Source organism: Neophocaena asiaeorientalis, unplaced genomic scaffold, assembly GCF_003031525.2.
Source record: "Neophocaena asiaeorientalis asiaeorientalis breed wild unplaced genomic scaffold, Neophocaena_asiaeorientalis_V1.1 scaffold71, whole genome shotgun sequence".
Classification (NCBI taxonomy): Eukaryota; Metazoa; Chordata; class Mammalia; order Artiodactyla; family Phocoenidae; genus Neophocaena; species Neophocaena asiaeorientalis.
The window spans coordinates 541,633-563,123 of record NW_020175439.1 but is presented as its reverse complement, the minus strand read 5'-3'; the positions used below and the strand labels follow the sequence as shown (position 1 = coordinate 563,123).

Genomic DNA, 21,491 nt, shown 5'->3' with positions numbered 1-21,491 from the left:
CCCCGCGGCCGCCGCGTCCCCTGTGCCGAGCCCTAGCCGCCCCGACTTTGTGTTAGGAGGCAGTTGAAGCCGCACTCAGCATCCCTTCATACCCCTCTCCTCGCCCACCTTACCTCGTTGGCCAGACACAGCACAATAGGCAGCTCAGAGGGTGAGAAAGGAACACCCCCTGGCAGAGACCACGAACGATGCCCTCCATCCCCCCCCCCAAAAAAAGTAAGTTGGACCGCACTGGAGTTGACGCTCTTGCAGAAGGTGTGCCGGGCCTCCGTGTCTCTCCCAGCCCCCCTTCCCATTCTCCAAAAGGCAACAAACATACAGCTTTATTTTCCATAGGCTTAAGAGGAGAACCTATATTCATTCAAAAGGCTTTTCTCTATTGGCTTATGGATAAGAATCAAATCGCCCCAAATCAGTTTTATACACGGCTGGCTTGCTTCTTCCTTGCACACTAGTTAGGAATTTTCCTGCTGCCTTACTATCTAAGAAGTATCAGAGGGAACGATGTGCCAGACAAAAGATAACGCATGTAAGTTCACAGACACCAAGTGCCGTCTGGAAATTTGGGGAGTATCCTCCAGCTCTTATTTCCAGCTTTCAATAGGGTTCAGGCCAAAAGTCCCAAAGTTGAAGTAATACTGTTTGTTCAGTAAGCAAATATTTATTGAACATCTACTGTGTGCCCGGCACTGTTTTTGGCACTGGGATACCGCGGTGAACAAAGCAAAAAGACCATCTGCACCCAGGAGGAATGCACACTCTTGTAGGGTAAACAAATGATGAACAAATAAAAGGTATAGCATGTCAAATGGTAAGTGGTATGGAGAAAATCAAAGCAGGGAGAGTGGTTAGAAAATATGTATGAGGGTGGAGAGGTAGCGATTATGTATAAGAGGGCTCAGCTGGAAGATGATGTTTGAGCAAAGACCCAAAGGAAGTGACAGAGCAGAGCCATATGGATATGTGTGGGAATAGCAGTGTTGGCAAAAGGAACAGCAAGTGCAAAGGCCCTGGGTCTGGAATTTGCCTAGTGTGTTCAAGCAACTGCAAAGAAGCTATTGTGAGTGAGCAAAGGGAGAGTAGTGTGAGATGAGCTGAAGTATGGAGTGAATGTGTATTGGCCTTGTGAGCCATTTAAAAGATTTGGGCTTGTACTCTGAGATAGCGCCTGGATGATTTTGTGCAGAAGAGTGAGTGATCTGCCTTATGTTTTTTTTTTGGGTTTTTTTTGCGGTACGCTGGCCTCTCACTGTTGTGGCCTCTCCCGTTGCGGAGCACAGGCTCCGGACGCGCAGGCTCAGCGGCCATGGCTCACTGGCCCAGCCGCTCCGCGGCATGTGGGATCTTCCCGGACCGGGGCACGAACCCGTGTCCCCTGCATCGGCAGGCGGACTCTCAACCACTGCGCCACTGGGGAAGCCCTGCCTTATGTTTTTAACTGGCTGTTCTGCGGAGAATAGACTGTAGAGAACAAGGGCTAAAGCAGGGAGGCTAGTTAGGAAGTTATTGAAATAATCCTTTCATCCAAACAGGATAAAGTGCTTTATAAATCAGTAAGTAGTAAGGTAAATTTCCAATTGACTTAAGTGATGTAGAGATCAAGGACCACAGTCATTCATCTATGTTTTTGTTCCTTGTGACTAGAGATTAAACCTATAGAACTGGCTTGTGACACAGTGACAATGTGATATCCAAATAACATCACTTGAGTATTTAGTTAGAGATTGATTTTCTTAGCCCTTTAAGCAAAAACATAATTTAGAGCAGAATATTGTTTTTACAGGCTTAAAAGCACAATCTTTCATTTGGTGAAGGTTTTCTATTTCAACTTTCTTTTCTCTTTGTTGTTATGAATTGCCAAAGCCTTTAAGGAATATACCTTTCTGAGATAGTTATTTCTTTGATATGTTTGCCATGTTATTTTGCCTACTATTAAAAATTACTTTGGGGTTGAAGGAAAAGAAAGCTTTATCAAGTTTACACCTTTGAACTCAATTATCAGTCTTAATCAAACGTAATTTTAAATAAAATTGATGGGTATTTTATTGTGCCTCAAGACTACAGATCTGTCTTTGTTTTATTACAACTGCTGGTTTTAAGTTTGATGCCCTAGTTGTTAGAAGTTGACTTAGGTGTCAGCTCAAGAATATTCTGAGAGTCAAGTACCAAAATAAAAGACAAAGCACTTTTTAAAATAAAAAGCCAATATGAAGAGGGGTTTTTATGATGTCATTTTGTACTAATTAGAACATTAATTTTTAAAACATTTTAAAATTATTTTATAATCCATAAAAGGCACCAGATTATCTACATGAGCTCTTCTGAAGCACAATTCTGCTGAACTTCACTGCCCTGGAGCTTCTAGTTATAATTTGTATCATCAGACTGCACGTAGAATGTGGTGTTTGCAGAGCATAATCTCTTGAACAGTGCTTCTCAAACCGTTTCTTATCCAATGATATATATATAATCAGACTTTTTAATGGTTATGTATTTATTTCATGTGTATTATCAAAAATATAAGTTATCAAACCTTTTGCTTAGGATAAGACTAAGATATAGATAGACATATCTTTCTCTATATATAGAGAAAGACCTATATATATTTTTTAAATTTAAAGGAATTACTAGAAAATAATATTATAGACATAACTCAGATATGGCAAAATTATGACAAAGTGAATGACTAAGGACTTTGTAGACCAAAAGCATCGTAATCCCCTAGGATGCTTATTCAAAATGTAGCTTCCTGGACCCACAGAATCAGAATTTCTGAGAGATTTCTCTGCATCTTTAACAAGCTCCCCCGCTGTTCCTTATGTACACTAAAGTTTGAGAACTGCTGCTGGTAGACCTAGATTGTGAAGGTAAGTGGACCAGAGGAAGCTGATCGGTGGTTTTCCAAACTTGTCCTGATAGTTTATTTATTTATTTTAATTTTACTTTTTAAAATATTTATTTATTTGGTTGCGCTGGGTCTTAGTTGCGGCAGGCAGGCTCCTAAGTTGTGGCTCGCCAGCTCCTCAGCTGTGGCATGTGAACTCTTAGTTGCGGCATGCATGTGGGATCTAGTTCCCTGACCAGGGATCGAACCCGAGCCCCCTGCATTGGGAGCCTGGAGTCTTACCACTGCACCACCAGGGAAGTCCCTGTCCTGATATTTTAATATTAGATTCACAATTGCTATTTAATGGCAAAGTATCTTACTATTTCCTACCAGTTCTTACTACTCCCCAAACCCTCAGCCCTGGGTTGTAAGACAGATCCATGAGGATAGGTGCAATATCTTGATTATCCTTCTGTTTCTTTCCTAATTGCCTTGCTCACAGTAAATACCAAATGAACGAATGAGTGAATACATGAAGGAACTGATTCGTATCATTATGGTGCTTTCGGATTGTCCGTAGCCCCTCCTACCACTTTTACTTGACCTTTTTCCTTATTTTAACCAACACTCCCATTATCCAGTATTTTTAGAACTCGTAGGTGTTGATCTGATGATGCTATTCATTCGTTTATTCAACAAATATTTGTTGGGCAGTTATAGTGCCAGACAGTGAGAATTCATTGATTAAGAAGACATAATACCTGTCTTCAAGAACTTTTAGTGTAGTCTGGGATACTGACAAATAAGTAATCAATTACAAACAGCATGATAAATGCTGTGATAATCTACAGGAAGTAAAGGAACGTATATAACCTATCTTTAAGGGAGTCAAGGAAGGCCTCCTGGAGGAGAGTTCTACGAAGTGGTGGGTGTTCCTTTGTTTTAAATGATGTAGAAAGAGCAGCAAGGAGGATGAGGGATGAGAAAAAGGTCTAGGAAGTTAGTGGTGATTTTGAGAAGGCATTTTTGGGAGAAAACTACATTTCAAAGTAGTGAATATTAAGTGGTGACGATATAATTTAAAGGAAGCTTGGTGATAGAAGGAAAGACATAGCCAATAACTTGGAAAGAGAGTGAAGAGGAAGTTTGTATGGGTTCTCTTTTATTTTTTCTCCCTTGAAAAATGACAGACGTATTAGTAGACAAACAAAAGAACCTGATTTAGAAGGAGAGGGGAGAAACTGAAAAAGCAACAGAAAGAGAGGATAATTCATTAATAAAGCATTCAGTACATGTTTTTTAATATCTGCCATGTGCTAGGTATTCGCTGTTGTGGAAGCTGGGCATTAGACAGACAAGACTCCTCATAAATCAGGTTTCTGCATATGAGAGAAGGAATAGCAACAAGGATGCAAATGAAGAGTTAGTTTTGGGGAAAAAAAGAGAAAATGAAGGAAGAAAAACAAATTTAGAGATGAAGAAGGAAGTTGAAGCATCCATTTCAGATGAAATGCTTTTTTTTAAACATACATGCCACATTTATTGTTTCAAATACAGTTATGTCTGATTTATTACTGATTTTGCCTGAAGAAGTTAAGACAGCAGACTTAATGACTCATATCAGAACTATGGTGAACACTATATAGTATCAAGATAACTCCATCTAGACTATGAACAAATGATAGTTCTTTAGTAAAAGCAGAAATTTCTCTAGTCATGAGGCAAAAGTGATTAAGTAGCTATCTGCTTTTAAAAGACTGTGTACCCTCAGATGAAACACTTTTAACCAGAGTTAGAAATGACATTGGAGAGGTAAGCATGTATTTTAGAATGGCATAGTAACACAAAAATGTCACAGAAGTGCTAAAAGTAGACTGTACTACAAAATACAGACCATCTTGATCAGAGAAGTGTATGGAAGATTTGGATTAAGATTGAAGAGGAAGCATAATTTACAGTCACAGAATTGAGGGAAAGAACTGACGAGAGAAAGTCTGCAGGAAAGGATTGGGGTTTTTTGTTGTTTTGTTTTTTAATTGGCATATGTAAGGGCTAGGCAGAGTGTCAGGGAAGCGCGTTTGGTTTTCAACACATTGAATGAATATCCCCCTGGGATGTTGCAGTGTATGCAACAGATACACGTGGTTTGGACCGAGGCGGGTGGTCTGAGCCAGAAATAGAGATCTGGAAGTTATCAGTAAACATGTGAATACTAATTGATGCCTTGGGAGTAGATGAGCTCACCCAAGAGAGTGAAGAGTGAGAAGAGAAAAGCATTGAGAAACGCAGCTTTAGGCACACTAACATTTAGGAGATAAAAGGGGAAAGAGGACCCTGAAAAACAGAATGCGAAGGAGTAGCCAGAGAGGTAGAGGAGAAAACTGTAAGAGAATGGTGTCAGATATATAACAGGAAGAGTACATTTATGAGGGGGAGATAAATGGATTTTGTTGTTAACAAGTAGAATGAAAGGTGTCTATCTGTGAGACCTCCAGCATGTTCTTTCTCCCATATTCCCTAACCTGATGAAGATCATTTATCTAGTGATCCAAACCCATGCCCCACTGCAACTCAGCACTGTCCCAGAGTCCTAGATTATCTGTCTCCTTAGTATGTTTTGAACCCATCATCTCCTCAGTCTTTCCACAACCACTTCTTTAGTTCAGGTTTTGATTATCTCTTTGCTTATTATAATAACCCTATCACTGGTTTCAGTGGCCTCCCGTTTTGTCTTTCTTAACCCATTTTGCACATTGTTACTTACTGCTGGTGGTAAGTAACTACCATCTATTGAGTACTTACCAAGCAGTTTGCTAAGTAATTTAAATGGATCATCTTGCTTAATCCTCTCAATAACCCTATAAGCTGGCTGATATCATCATTCTAGGTTTATAATTGAGGAATTGATATTCAGAGAGGTTAAGTAATATGTGGTTAAGTAACATATTCAAGTTTACCCAGCTAGTAAGTGGCAAAGCTAGAACTTAGGTTCTAGGGCCCCAAATCTTAGCCAGTATGTTCCATTGCTATAATGCTTCCGAAACACAATTTAGTCATGTTACTCTTTTTTGTAAAATTCTTCATTGGTTCCCCATTGCAATTAGGATAAAAATCCAACCTTCTTACATTAACCCAATCCAACCTTCTTGTATTTTTATTTGGCCCAGGCCTACCACTTAGTCCTCCATCCTTCCTATTCCATGAAATGCTTACCCTTGTCTCCCATGCTCCAGTTCTGAAATAGTCACATTTCCTCTCTAGATGTTGTCATGATCTCTCATGTCTTTAAATTTGTCTTTGCACATTCTGTTCCTTCTGCTAGGCATGCCCTCTTTTTTCCCATCTTTGGTAAGATACTCATCCTCAAAGCTTCAGCTCCACCAAGACCGCCCATTATTCGAGGTATTGATGTTATTATATAGAGTCAGCTTCACACTTGGATGCCATCCACCCACCCTCCTAAGCTTTACCTTTGTGAGCAGCCTTAAACCTCATGTACCTCAGGAATGCAAAGATCATTAGTTTGGGGCGAACAGCTGGCACAAGAACCACAAATATATGAAACTTTAAATCACTGATGTTGAGGGCTTTCTGAATTTAATATATTTATTACATACCCAGATTGATCTAGGTTTGGGGCATCACATAGCAGACACTTTCTGCCTTGCATTCTAAAAGGAAATAATGTCTTTTTCACTTCAATCATATAAGACCATTTTGCCAAATGCTTAATGGAATTCATACAATACTATATTCACTTTTTTTTTTTTTTTTTTTGCCGTACGCGGGCCTCTCACTGTTGTGGCCTCTCCCGCCGCGGAGCACAGGCTCCGGACGCGCAGGCGCAGCGGCCATGGCTCACAGGCCCAGCCGCTCCGCGGCATGTGGGATCTTCCCGGACCGGGACACGAACCCGCGTCCCCTTCATCGGCAGGCAGACTCAACCACTGCGCCACCAGGGAAGCCCTATATTCACATATTAATTCACAATATTTCCATTCCATGGTAGAGACCAGTATTACAGAAGTATGTGTTTCAGGTGAAGGTAAAGCTGTTAGCTAAGATGTTCACATCCATAGTAAATGGTAGAGTAAACTGACATTATATCCCAGACTTCTCTGCTGTTGTGAAAAACCGATACTTGAGTGTCCACTGATTGTGCTGACACTGCTGGCTATTAGATATTTTGATAGGATGATAAATACTATAGAAGATGAAATGAAGTGCACTAGTGGTATAGTTTAGTCTAAAGGAAAGCAAAATGAAAACTAACAATTGAGTACCCATTGTGTACCAGGCAATGTGTTAGGCACTGTCTTAGTCCGTTTGGGCTGCTGTAACAATACCATAGACTGGGTGGCTTGTAAACAGCAAACATTTTATTTCTTACAATTCTGGAGGCTAGAAAGTCCAAGATCAAGGTGCCAGCAGATTTGGTGTATGATGAAGACCCACTTCGTGGTTCATAGACAACAATCCTTCTCACTCTGTCCTAACGTGCAGAAGGGGCTAGGGAACTCTCCCAGGTCTGTTATATAAGGGCACTAAATCTCCCAGATCTGTTTTATAAGGGCAGAGCCCGCATGACCTAATCTCCTATCAAAGACGCCATCTCCTAATACCATCATAATGAGGATTAGGATTTCAACATACGAATTTTGGGGGAAAACAAACCTGGGTTGAGTCATTTAATGAGCCTAGAATACATCCTTATACCACATACACAAAATAAACACTTACTTGGAATAATGATGAAGCAAGTCTCTTTAAAGGAAAATGTTGATTATAAAATATTTTAAAATAATGTAGTCACATTACTTATGAGAACAGTCACTGTCACAAACGAAACCATTATTGTGAATAAAGTGAGTTTAACAAAGGAAAAATTTAAATATATTAAAGGCACACTGCTATCTAGTATACAGAATAGTGCCTTCACTCCCTTTTAAGGACATGGGGCCAAAATAGATTGAGTCTTTAATAGGAAGAATAAAGAAGTTGTAACTAGACCTAAAAAAAAAAAATGCATAAAAGGTCTAAAGTAAATAATCCACTCTTTACAAAATAAAAAGTACTTACAAATAAAAGAATGATTTTATACTTACAAACAGATTTCATATGAAAAGGTCATTGATTTGTAGCGTCTTTAGATGGGGAAGAAATTGTATCATTTAGTAGGTTGGACTCTCCTCTAAGACTACAAGTAGAGAAACAACTTAAGCTTCCAGCTCTAAATAAAGGTTAAAGGGTGAAAGGAGAGGTAAAACTATTTTTGTGCTTATTTGAGATTGATTGGCATAATGAAAAGTGATAATATATAGATAAAATTCCTTAACTTAAGATGAGAGAGGTTTCTTTTTCTATTGTTGATATCACCCTTTCCCACTTCTCTTCCGCCTTGTGCATTCGGAGGGCTCTGGGAAGGTAGGAGTGAAGAGATGAGTTGAAGAAATTCAATTATTAACAGAAGGATCAGAGTAGCCACTGTTACAACAAGATTTGGAAGTTCCCGTTTTCTTGGTTCTGTGCTCCACAACTCTCAACTTCTGGCTGAATGTTCATGGTTTACCTTGCAGAGTCAGCTGCAGCAGATATGTAGAGCAGATAGACGCTTTGGTACCAAAAGTTATTAAGGTAACCTAAATAACTAGCTTTACGACCACTACTTTCCCCTCCCCTTGCACTTCGTTTTTAGAGTAATAATTACAGAAATTCTTGGTAGCTTATATTCTGATTAGCCCCAATGACCATGAATCTGATCTAACATTACTTATTAACATCATGGAGATGACAGAACCACCAATATTACATATAGCAGTGGCAGGGACCTAGGTAAGGCCAAGAGTCAGAGTCATTGGAAATGTTACATAGTTAACTTTTTAGATGAACAATAAGTGAGGCAACTGAGACCAGTGGGAACTTGAAGATTGTTTTATGAAGGGAAATATTAGACTCTTAAATAAAAAACTAATACTATAAAACTCAATTTTCAAAAAAGAATTTTAGGTGGTTTTGCTTACAGATTACTTGAAAATAATGAATTTATTTAAATGATTCCAAATGTCAGAGTTTTGCCTTACAGTAAATACAGGAATTATCATAAAAATTTTAGAAAATGAACAGAGATGGTAGATACTAACCATTAAGATTACATTTTGTCCATCTTTAACTTACAGCATTTTAATAGTAAAATTATAATTATTCAGTAGTCTTAATAATGCTGTGAATGGTAATTTATATATTCTAGATTAGAGACTAATTTGTTAATAACATTTTATTTTTTAAGAATTACCTTTTTCTGTTGATAACTTTTGTTATAATGAAATACCCATAAAAAATGTTAGGAAGGACAGGACTTTGATGTTTGGACCTTTTGTTTATTTATATAGCCACTTTATTATTTGACCTCAAGCCCATTACTAATTCTTTTCCACAGAATTTCTAGGTATTCAGATTCAAGAACAACACATTTCTCTGTTCAGTATGTTAGTATATACTGTTATGGAAAACTGCATACAAATTGTTAATATGAACTCATTAGTTCAGTGTATATAGGCTACTGAAAGTTATACATTGGTTAAGTAGTTTAGCCATTCCTGAACCATATGGTTTTGAATGAATGACCTTGAGGAGTGCACTGGATCTCTCTCTTAGTTCTTTACTTACCATCTATTCAAATGGGATTGCCATGTCAAATTAAAATTAAAAGATAGGAGTCCCTTTGTCATTTTTTTATTAAAATTTTTTTTAATGGTCACAACTATAATTTAATGAATGTTTATATTTTTCCCTGTTTATAGTTTTTTTTTAAAATTAAAGTTTAGTTTATTTACAATATTATATTAGTTTCAGGTGTACAACATAGTGATTCAGTGTTTTTTATTGATTATATTAAGATAGGAGTTCCTTTAGTTTGAACCAGAAGTTTCCATTTTTGCCTTTTGTGGGCCACTGAGGAAGACAGTATATGTATAAGATCTTAGGGAGGCAAACTACTATATTAGAAGCAGATAAACCTAGTTTTATCCGAGCAACAAAACAAAAATAAATAATTCGAACTTCATCAAAATTAAAAACTTATGTGTTTTACATCTGATGATTCTAGTATCCTTAATATATACATAAAGAATTCTTAAAACTTAACAGAAAAGACAAACATTCTAACTAAAAAATAGGCAGAGAACTTGAATAGGCATTTCTTCAAAGAAGATAAAGAAATGGTCAATAAATAAATGCTCAACATCATTAGTAATTTTGGAAATGCAAATTAAAAGCACAAGGAGATACCACTTCATACTCACTAGAGTCACTATATTAAAAAAAAAAGCCTATAAATCTTGGGGAGAATGTGAAGAAATTAGAACTGTCAGACTTTAGAGGTGGGAACATAAAATGGTGCAGCCACTGTGGAAAATGGTTGGGCAGTTCCTCAAAATGTTAATCATAGGGATACTATGTGACCCAGCAATTCCACTCCTAGGCGTATACCCAAGAGAATTGAAAACATACATTCATTTAAAAACATGTGCGTAAATGCATTATTCATAGTCCCTCCAAAATAGAAACAACCCAAATGTTTACCAGCTGATGACTGGATAAACATAATGTGGAATATTGTTCAGCCATAAAAAAGAATGAAATACTAATATATAAAATTACGTGGTTGAACGTCAGAAATGTTATGCTAAGTGAAAGAAGCCAAACTCAAAGCCACACATTAGGTGCTTCCCTGGTGGCACAGTGGTTGAGAGTCCGCCTGCCGATTCAGGGGATACGGGTTCGTGCCCTGGTCTGGGAAGATCCCACATGTCCGGGAAGATCCCACATGCTGTGATGCGACTGGGCCCGTGAGCCATGGCCGCTGAGCCTGCGCGTCCGGAGCCTGTGCTCCTTAACGGGAGAGACCACAACAGTTCAAAAAAAAAAAAAAAAAAAAAAAAAAAAGCCACACATTATATGGCTAACAGGTATGGGGTTTCTTTTTGGGGTGCTGATAATGTTCTGGAATTAAATAGTGGTGATGGTTACACAGCCTGGTGAATATGCCCAAAACCCACTGAATTGTACACCTAAAAGTAAAAGAAAAACAAATACTAGTTTTAGATTTCAGAGCTGCTTTTTTACCAGGGGTATGATCCGTACCTTTACAATTCCATTTCTTTTTCTTTCTTTTTTTAAAATGGGGATGATTTTCCTCATAGGTTTGTTATGAAGATTAAGTGAAAGAACATAGATATAGGTATAAACTTCTAAGATGGTAGAACAAAGGTACCGTACAGATTCTCTTCTAAATTTCAAGTGAAATGAACCAAAACAGTTTTAAAAAACAGCAAAAATGTCAGTGATAGCAGCAAACAAGGGAAGTGGCATTGCCCGGTAACATAAATCTGGAACAGGGTGAAATCTGGATCACTGTTTTAGGCTTCTAAAACAATCCCTGCCCCTTGGAAGCTGCTGGTGATTTACAAAATTTTGAGAATTACTAATAACCTCAAGTCTGGAGAAAAGCAAATTAAATGAGTAGTCTTGTCTTCTCACTCCTTTGAGTAAGAAAAAAAATGAGTGAAACAGGGGAAGTTTTTGTTGTTGTTTTTAAAGGACTCTCTGACAGAAAAGAAGCCTTCAGGGATACAAATTGAATCAGAGGACTCAAGGGAATCCTCCCATGTGAATGGGTTACTGCACCCCCCGACTAGGTAGATGTGCATTTAACAGAATCTTAGAATTAAGAGCCTGGATGTTTCAAGGAAGCACAACAGGTTAATCTTACTAACATAGGCAAGCATTATAAAGAGAATATTAGCATATCCAGTCACATAAATATAACATTCATATAAAAATTAGTAAGTTAGGTTTACTAACATAGGAATGTCAGGCTGGGTTCAACATTAAAATAAGGTAAAGGGGACTTCCCTGGTGGCACAGTAGTTAGGAATCCACCTGCCAATGCAAGGGATACGGGTTCGAGCCCTAGTCCAGGAAGATCCCACACACCACGGAGCAACTAGGACTGAGTGCCACAATTACTGAAGCCTGCGTACTCTAGGGCCCACGAGCTACAACTACTGAGTCCACGTGCCACAACTACTGAAGCCCGTGTGCCTAGAGCTGGTGCTCCACGAGAGAAGCCACTGCAGTGAGAAGCCCACGCACCACAACAGAGTGGCCCCCACTCGCCACAACTAGAGAAGACCCAACACAGCCAAAAATAAATAAATAAATAAATTTATAAATAAATTTATAAAAATAAATAATGTAAAGGAAAAACATCATATGATTATCTCAATAGATGCAAGCCATCTAAGCCAGGCAAACAATCTTAGATAAGAATAAAAGGGAGTCAAAGTTATGCACATTAAATCAGAGCTTAAAAGGTCTGGGCAAAGTTACAAGATAAAAATAAAAGCATGATAATTATGTAAACATACTGTAGCAAACTAGTGAACTGACACAAAGAATAAGAAGAGAAAGAGCATGCAGAAGATGAAGAACCCATAACCTACAGGACAGAAGGAAATAACTCACATGTACTTCAAGTTGTAGAACTTAAATAAAATAAGAGCTCAAAGACAAGATAATATTAAAACACAGAAGAAGGGTAAATTGCAGACCTAAGGAAATAAATTGACTAAAACAACATATATAGAGAACAAATTACAAATTAGAAACAGAATAAAGATAGTTAACAAATAAGTTACATAATAGAAAAACTTCAGATAATCAGATTAAGTGCAGATGAAAAAGACTAGTCAGATGAGCTAATAGGTATGGAGCTAAAAAATCTCCCCAGCATAATGATAATTAGTACCCCTGAAATAGAGCACTGAACAAATAGAGTGGAAAAAAAGTATTCAAAGATATGAGAAAAGAAAATTTACCTGAAATCAAGAATCTAGAGATAGAAAATACCCTGCTAAATTTAGAGAGGGAAAAAGTAGAATAAGATGTGATACTATACTATCCTCAACTTTCAAAGTAGGAAGTCACTTGACACCATCTAAAGACTGAAAAAAGAAAAACCATAATTTCTCCAACTTAATGTTTTTCTTGTTGTCTTTTCTTAGCCTTAGAGAATTATTTTCAAAAATTTCTCTTCTGGTGAAGAAACATTTAGCATATTCTCCAGTTTAATTTATTTCTTTTTCCTTTATTAAATTCTAATAAAGTTAAAATTTAATGCTTTTATTTAAAAAATAATAGCCCATTTTTGTAAAGGTATTACTATCACAAATTTATACACAGGAGGAAAAGTAGGTAGGTAGATAGTAAGCTACATCTCTGGAATGATGTTAACGTAGGAGTAATACTATTTTCAGCCTGGGAGGTGTTTGAAATATGTATCAGTCAGGGTCTAGCCAGGAGAGAGAAACCAGACTAGCTATTTTTAAATTTATTTATTTATTTGTCCTTGGCTGTGTTGGGTCCTCGTTGCAGTGCACAGGCCTCTCACTGCGGTGGCCTCTCCCGTTGTGGAGCACGGGCTCCAGGCGGGTGCGCTTCAGTAGTTGCGGCAGGCAGGCTCAGCATTTGTGGCTCATGGTCTCTAGAGCGCAGGCTCAGTAGTTGTGGTGCATGGGCTCAGCTGCTCCGCAGCATGCGGGATCCTCCCGGACCAGGGCTTGAACCTGTGTCCCCCGTGCCGGCAGGCGGACTCCCAACCACCGCGCCACCAGGGAAGCCCCAGACTAGTTATTTTTAATGGAAAGAATTTGATATAAAGTATTGTTAACAGATATTAAACTGGCAAAATAGGATACTAAAGTTTTTACAGAGGTAACAACTGTGGGAAGCAGCTACCATTCTTAAGGCTGAAGGACATAGGAAAGAGGTTGGAATTATTAAAATATATAAACTCACAAGAGGGTCCCTGTGGAGTTTAAACTCAGGTCTCTGAGAAGGGGGTGCTGCTTAGGCTGGTATGAATGCCTATGACGTTAGAGGATGGGCCCTGTGGGCCTGGGACTCAGACACCAGGTGCTGATGTCTCTGAGGAGGGCACAACCAGGCTATCTGGGATAATATGTGAGCTAAATAAAAACAGTATTATTTTGTTCTAGATGGCTAACCAGAACAGGGAGTACCTTTCCACTTATTAGAAGTCTTCCTCTTTGTCCCTCAATAGGGCTTTTAAAAAATTTTTGTTCATACTGATCTTGTGCACTTCTTAAATTTATTGCTAGCTATTTTAGTTTAGTTTTGTTCCTGTTAATGAAAGCTTATCTTCCACTTTATCTTTTAACTGGTTATAGTTTGTAATATGAAAGCTTTTGATGTTTAGATATTAATTTAACATCCAGAATCCTTACTAAAATTTTGTTATTGTTGTCATAGTTTTTTACCTCCACAATATTTAAACCTCTTCTAAATAGCTCTTACAGAAATCTGCTTTGCATTTTTATGTGTGGAACTATTGCCAGCACGCTGATTTCTCTTTATTGCCAAGTACCATTACTTTTCCTGAACTACTATTGTAAAGATATCATTACTGGTCTCCCTGCTTCTACCCCATTCCCATCACCAATTTATTCTCAGCACAATTGCTAATGTAATCTTTTAAAAACATAAATCGTGTTACTTTCCTGCCCAAAATCCTTAAATGATCATCCACTGTTCTTAAAATAAAATCCAAATTCCTTACCATAAACTATAGGGCTCTATGTCTCAGTTGGCTTGCGCTGCCATAACAAAATGCCATAGACTGGGTGGCTTAAACAACAGAAATTTATTTTCTCTCAGTCTGGTGCTAGGAAGTCCAAGATCAAGGTGCCAGCTAGTTTGTCAGCTCCTGGTGAGGGCTGTCTTCCTGGCTTGTAGATAGATGCCCATCTTCTTGCTTTGTCCTCATATGGCATTTCCCACTGTTTGCGTGTGGGAGGAGGGAGGGTGGAAAGGAGGAAGGGGGTGTGGAGAGAGAGAGAGTTCACTTTCTCTTCTTAGAAGGCCACTAATCCCATTACCCTCAGGACCTAATGTACCCCTAATTACCTCCAAAAGCCCCCACCTCCAAATACTATCACATTAGGGGGCAGAGTTTCAACATATGAATTGTGCGGGGTCGCGAGCATTTAGTTCATGACACTCTAAAATGATCTGGTCCCTGCCTGTCTCTTCAGCCTCTTCTAAAGGTGCTCTCCAGAGTTCCCTAACACACTGGCCTCTTTTAAATGTCTCGGACAGGATGACACATTCAAGCTCCTTTCTATTTATTCTCTCTGCCTAGAGGCTTTTCGTTCTGCTCTTCATATGAGAGATTTCTTATCATCTTTTAGGACTCAGTTTAAATATCTCTTTCTCGGAATCCACATGTATGAGCAAGTCTCCTATAATTCTCTGTCAACTCATTGGATTTATTTATTTATTAATCTATTACAAATATGTATTATAGTTTACTACAAATGTGTATCTACATATATGTGTACATAATTTTATTCTGTCTGCTTTTGTATATGTTCAGAATTCTCTGTAATAAAAAGTGTGCTTTTTTAATGGAAGAAAATCCTATGTTTTTAAAAACTTGTTAGAGTCACAGTCAAGCTTTTGCTTTTGCTTGATCATATTGAGAAAATCATACTCACATACACTGTTGTATTTTGACAATACCTTTCAGAATTAAGAGGCACATACCTCTGATGCCATAATTCCAGTCCTAGGAATGACTTTTACATGAGTGTAAAGACATTGATACATGGATTTTCATTGCAGAACAGCAAAGGTTTGAAAACAATCAAAATATCCATCAATAGGGAGGGGACTAGTTTAGTGAATTATGGTATAATCATACTCTGAACTACTCACTTATTAGAGAATGGAGCAGTTCTATATGCAATGACATGGAATGATTTCCAAGTAAGAAAGCAAGGTACAGACCATTGTTCCATACTAAGCATGCCATTGTTTGTGTACTCCCCAGAGATATACTGGAATTTATCTAGATTATCTTTGGAAAGATAGATCAGAAACTAGCAACAGTGTTTGCTTCAGGGATAGGAAACCAGATGACTGAAGGTTTGAGGGTGGGATGGAGAATTACTTTTTCACTGAAAGAATAATAAAAAATGCTATGGGGTAGAGGTGAATGACTGATTCTGGCTGAGATTATGGGGAAGACTTTTTGGAGAACAAAGATAATAAGAGCTTAGTATTGCTTTTATCTAATAAAAATAGGAAACATATTAACAGGTAGCTATAATAGATATTGCTATGAGAGATATAAATTTCACTTATAAGTAGAAATACTATCTGGATTTATTTATTTATTTATTTTTAGGTGGTGATAGTGGACTGGATGGGTTAGGAGGACCAGGTGTACAACTAGGAAGCCCAGATAAGAAAAAGCGCAAGACAAATACCCAGGTAAATTGGCATTTTCTTTAATAACAGTTTTTCTTCACTGATATGATCAGGCTATGAGGTAAATTTAACTTTCGTCATGGGTTTTGTTTCCTATCCTAATTCAGAACCTAGTAGTGAATTCTGCAGTGATTTGTTTTTTGGGTTTTTTTTTTGCTTTGCAGCTAGCGGCTATTATTGGACTGTAAGCCTAGAGTGAATATTGCAAGAAGGAAGTGTAGGCAGATAAATTAAAATGCTTACTCTTAAAGCTAATTTAAAAGGAATAGATGCCTGTACTTTTATGAAAAGATTTAAAAATATATGGACACAAGTTTAACTTGGAGTAATGTTCAACTATTATAATAAATCAGTAATATGTACATATCATGAAGCAATCATGATGGAAGCATCTTTTGTCTGAAACCTTTGGTTGTAATAGACAGTTATAAATACAGACTTTCTTGGTTTTATCCTCTGTAAATTTGAAGCACTGTTTTTATTATATAGACTGCAAGTAACTATGAAATGTGTACAGATTACCTGTTTCCATTTCGGCCACACTGTTAAGCTTGCAGTTGTGACTAAAACTGGCAGTTTATTTTTCCAGTCTGAGGCCTAGGCCTTAGTGCTTTGGGAATACTTTAATAGCTAACTCTCTGAAGTTAAGCTAGGGAAAGAAATTTAGATCCTGTTTACTGTTATTTCATTTTATGGCTGTTTGGAGGTATAAAGGTGCTTTCAGTTAAAATTTTAAGTGAAAGATTCTAGAGTTACAGGCAAGCATATTCAATGAAAATTATGGTACTGAAGCTTCTTTTGAAGGCTGAATACTTCTAGGGTTTGTAACAATTGATTTGAGCTCAAAAAAGTACACCTTATTTCCTTTCCTAAATGAAAGAAACCTACACAGTTTTATCATTAAATATAAATAGAAACATTATTTGGAATTGAAAGGTCAGGTGAAGAATTAAATTTTTGTAACACTTCAAAAGAAATTTAAAACTAAGTTCATAAATGTTAACATTTATGACTTCTTTGATCAAAAGCATGTATTTTACATTCTCATTTCAGGGGCCTTCTTTTTCTCCATTGTCTGAGTATGCGCCACCACCAAATCCAAACTCTGACCATCTAGTGGCTGCTAATCCATTTGATGACAACTACAATACTATTTCCTATAAACCACTACCTTCGTCAAATCCATATCTTGGCCCTGGTTATCCTGGCTTTGGAGGCTACAGCACATTCAGAATGCCACCTCACGTTCCTCCAAGAATGTCTTCCCCATACTGTGGTCCTTACTCACTCAGGAATCAGCCACACCCATTTCCCCAGAATCCTTTGGGCATGGGTTTTAATCGACCTCATGCTTTTAATTTTGGGCCACATGATAATTCGAGTTTTGGAAACCCATCTTATAATAATGCACTAAGTCAGAATGTTAACATGCCTAATCAACATTTTAGACAAAATCCTGCTGAAAACTTCAATCAGATTCCTCCACAGAATGCTAGCCAAATATCTAACCCTGACTTGGCATCTAACTTTGTCCCTGGAAATAATTCAAATTTTAGCTCTCCATTAGAATCTAATCATTCTTTTATTCCTCCCCCAAACACTTTTGGTCAAGCAAAAGCACCACCCCCAAAACAAGACTTTAGTCAAGGAGCAACCAAAAACACTAATCAAAATTCCTCTGCTCACCCACCTCACTTAAATATGGATGACACAGTGAATCAGAGTAATATTGAATTAAAAAATGTTAATCGAAACAATGGCGTAAGTCAAGAGAATAGCCGTTCGAGTAGCACTGAAGCTACAAACAACAGCCATGCAAACGGGACACAGAATAATCCACGACAACCTAGAGGTGCCGCAGATACATGCACCACTGAGAAAAGCAATAAATCCTCTCTCCACCCAAGCCGTCATGGGCATTCTTCTTCTGACCCAGTGTATCCTTGTGGAATTTGTACAAATGAAGTGAATGATGATCAGGATGCCATCTTATGCGAAGCCTCTTGTCAGAAATGGTTTCATCGGATCTGCACTGGAATGACTGAAACAGCTTATGGCCTCCTAACAGCAGAAGCATCAGCAGTATGGGGCTGTGATACCTGTATGGCTGACAAAGATGTCCAGTTAATGCGCACTAGAGAAACTTTTGGTCCCTCTGCAGTGGGCAGTGATGCTTAATCACAGGCATTAACTACAGTGGTTTTTTTCTCCTGTGTATTACAGAGGTTCAGTGACACAGGATTTTAATGTTTTACATTATTTTTTTAAATGCACACACACAAAAAATTATTTACCTTTTAGTTTTTATTAATAACCACTTCATTGCTAGTGCAGACTTTGTATTGTTTTTGTTTGCTATCTTAAATAAGAATAATGTATATGGGGGTACATTAGAAAGTAATATACAAGTGAATTTTAGTTTGTAATCATGAACATAAAAGCCTCTTGAAGCTTCAAGATAATATATAGCAAATGTAGGCAAGTTTTGACTTTTAAAAGTTAGAATCCTTGAAAAAATGTATCAGTTGACCCTTGAACAACAGAGGTTTGAACTGCCTGGGCCCACTGATTTTCAATAAACACATACTATAGTACTACATGATCCACGGTTGATTAAATTCCAGGATGCGGAACCACAGTTTTGGGGGGCTGACTATAAAGTTGTATTCAGATTTTTGACTGTTAGGGGGTCGGCACCCCTAGCCCCCGCGTTGTTCAAGGGTCAGGTGTATTCCAGTGCTGAACTTTGGCAATATCAAATTAAATATTTAGTTCAAAAAAATATTTGAGGATCCATTTAACATGTTTTCAGAAAGAATATATGTAGCTAAAACATGGAAGAAATCATACATTTCAATGAGTGTTTTAAAAAATAATAGAGTATGACACCAGATTCATCCCATATTAGGGTCCTTGAAATTAGTGACCTTCGTATTATCAACTCAGTCTTTCCAGGATGTCTGTTTGTACAGATACGAGACAGATGTTAGCATATAGTAGATGTTCAATAAGTATTTGTTGATTAACTTGTGGATTGTACCACATGAAATTGCTAACATTAGATCAGTTGAAAATTGACTACAATTAGTAGAGTTGTCATAAAGGATTTTTTAGTTGTGCTATTTAGAAATATAACAGTATTATGCTCTTCACTCTTCAGTTTGATTATTGAGTTGTTTTGTTATTGTTTTCCAGAGAAATAAATAATACAGTATCCTCAGAAGAATTGTGAATACTTTTCTTAATATCATTTCAAACCAGGGACATATTGCAAATGAGATAGGTAGAAACATCAATTTGGCCTTAGAGGGCTCTACTGGCCAAAGAGTGGTGGGTTGAAAAATCTTGTTCTGGGGATCTGAAAATTAAAACTGAGCCTCAGGGGAGTTCAAAATCCATTTTAAGCAAAGATCAATGAAGAGCCAAGATGAGAGCTTACTCACAGTTCGAGGCCCTGCAGCAGACAGGAGTTTCCGCTGTGACTGGGGAAAGAGTAAAAATGGACCTGAGAGTATTCTCTTGAGAGATGATTAAGAATGGAGACAGTTGGAGGTGCACTAATTAAGATTTGAAACAACAGAAGCCTGTTTTTGGAGTGGATCATAACCTGTGACCCAAAAAAAGGATTCTATATGACAATTGATAATAATTTATACAATGGTTGGATGTTGGTAAATCTCCCAAACTTGAACCATCGTTGTGACCAAAAAAGTTCTGAAGACTACGTGGTGACCTGCAAAAGGGATACTTTAAACCTTGGTGAAATGACAGCAGCAGCAATATTGCCAAGAAATTTAAATTATGCATGAAAATTTTGATTATAGTCCTTCGGTTAATAAACATGAACCCACACTTTTACATGACAGCACTGGTGTCACATGTCACAAGCCACTAAAGCAAAATTAATTGAATTATTCAATTCTGTTGTTTACAGTGTAGTCACCAGAACTTTATCCAGTGAACTGGTATAGTTTTCATCATTTGGAGATTTTTCTAAGAAACTTCATATTCTCCAATTGAAAAACAGTAATTGGAGGGTTTGAACAGTTTATACAGCCTAGCAAATGATGAATTTTATAAAAATGAAATATTTAATGTCCTATTAGAAGAAAACTATTAATGCTTGTGATGTGTATTTTGTTTGAATAAAACTTATTTTTTTAAGTAGCGTTTTAATTTTGACCTACAGAAACAGCAATTTCATATGGTACAAGGCAATATAAGGTTTTCTCCATTTACCTGTGACTAGTTAGAGATGAGTACAAGATATTTTAAATATAGTTGTAATATAAATGTCTTTATAGTTTTAGGAAATGAAATGATATAAACTCTAATACTAGGTACTCCTGTGTGTGAAACCTTTACCAGTTGAAGCAGGTAAAAATGCAGTAGTTTGGGCTGACTCTTGACGTTTGGTGTGTTCAGTAGCATACTTGGAGGTCACATGATGCTTACATTGTAGTTTTTGTTAAAGATACATAATTTTCTAAATGTGGAAGGACTTAATTATGTTGTTTTTGAAATCCTGCAGATTTTTGAGATATGATGCACTGTATGCTACATGCCTAGTTCTAGCATCAGATCATGGTTTGTTTTTTATTAATGACTGAATACAGTTAGGTAGATGCTGAGTAGGACCTTCCAGTGTCTTCAGGAGTGAACACTTTACACGGTAGTACTCAAGTTGTGCTCATTGCTAAGACTCATTATGCAGTTTCTAAAGCCCTCTATTGCTTACACGTTTATTAGTAGTTTTGTGAAAATGAAATAAGCTCTCCCAAGTTAGACTAAAAATACTTGATCTATAATGTGATTCTTTTATTTTCCACTTCCAAGTAGTTGTTTTTAAAAACTTACAAACAAGTGAATTTTTATTCTTGTATTTAGGTCTTAAGAGCACCTTACTTAAATACGCATCTGTTAAATTTACAGAAGAAAAACCCGTGGTTGATTTTAACAGTGAATCCTAGGCAAACTACACTCATAGCTGTTGAATGTTTTCATGTATTTGAATTAATTTTCTTACTAGTTCCACATTTGTCTCTCCATAACACTGTCAGAAGTTATCTAGAGGCTTTTTGGTAGGGAAAGTGATGAACTATAAGAATGGCCAGATATTAATTTGCCTAATGTGGTTCAAAGAAGGCTATGATACAAATCAATATGGCTTTCTTAAGACAAGTGATGAGCTGCCCTAAACATTTAAAAAGTACTCAGTGAGGGAAATAAATGCACACAGGTGGCATAATCTTCCAGTAGCATCGCACCTTTTTTGGTGTAATCCTTTTCCATCACTGAAAGGCCTCATCTCACA

At 37.3% G+C, this 21,491-nt stretch overlaps 1 protein-coding gene across 1 annotated transcript in view; it reads left to right on the top strand.

Moving 5' to 3' along the window:
• PYGO1 (pygopus family PHD finger 1) overlaps positions 1 to 20,058 on the top strand; it is a 20,534-nt gene extending 476 nt beyond the window's left edge. The window contains exons 3-4 of the mRNA XM_024767825.1: positions 16,095 to 16,180; positions 17,231 to 20,058. Coding sequence (XP_024623593.1) covers positions 16,095 to 16,180; positions 17,231 to 18,355 — 1,211 coding nt within the window. The 3' untranslated portion in view covers positions 18,356 to 20,058. The remainder of the gene's footprint in view (positions 1 to 16,094; positions 16,181 to 17,230) is intronic.
• Positions 20,059 to 21,491: the final 1,433 nt, after the last annotated feature.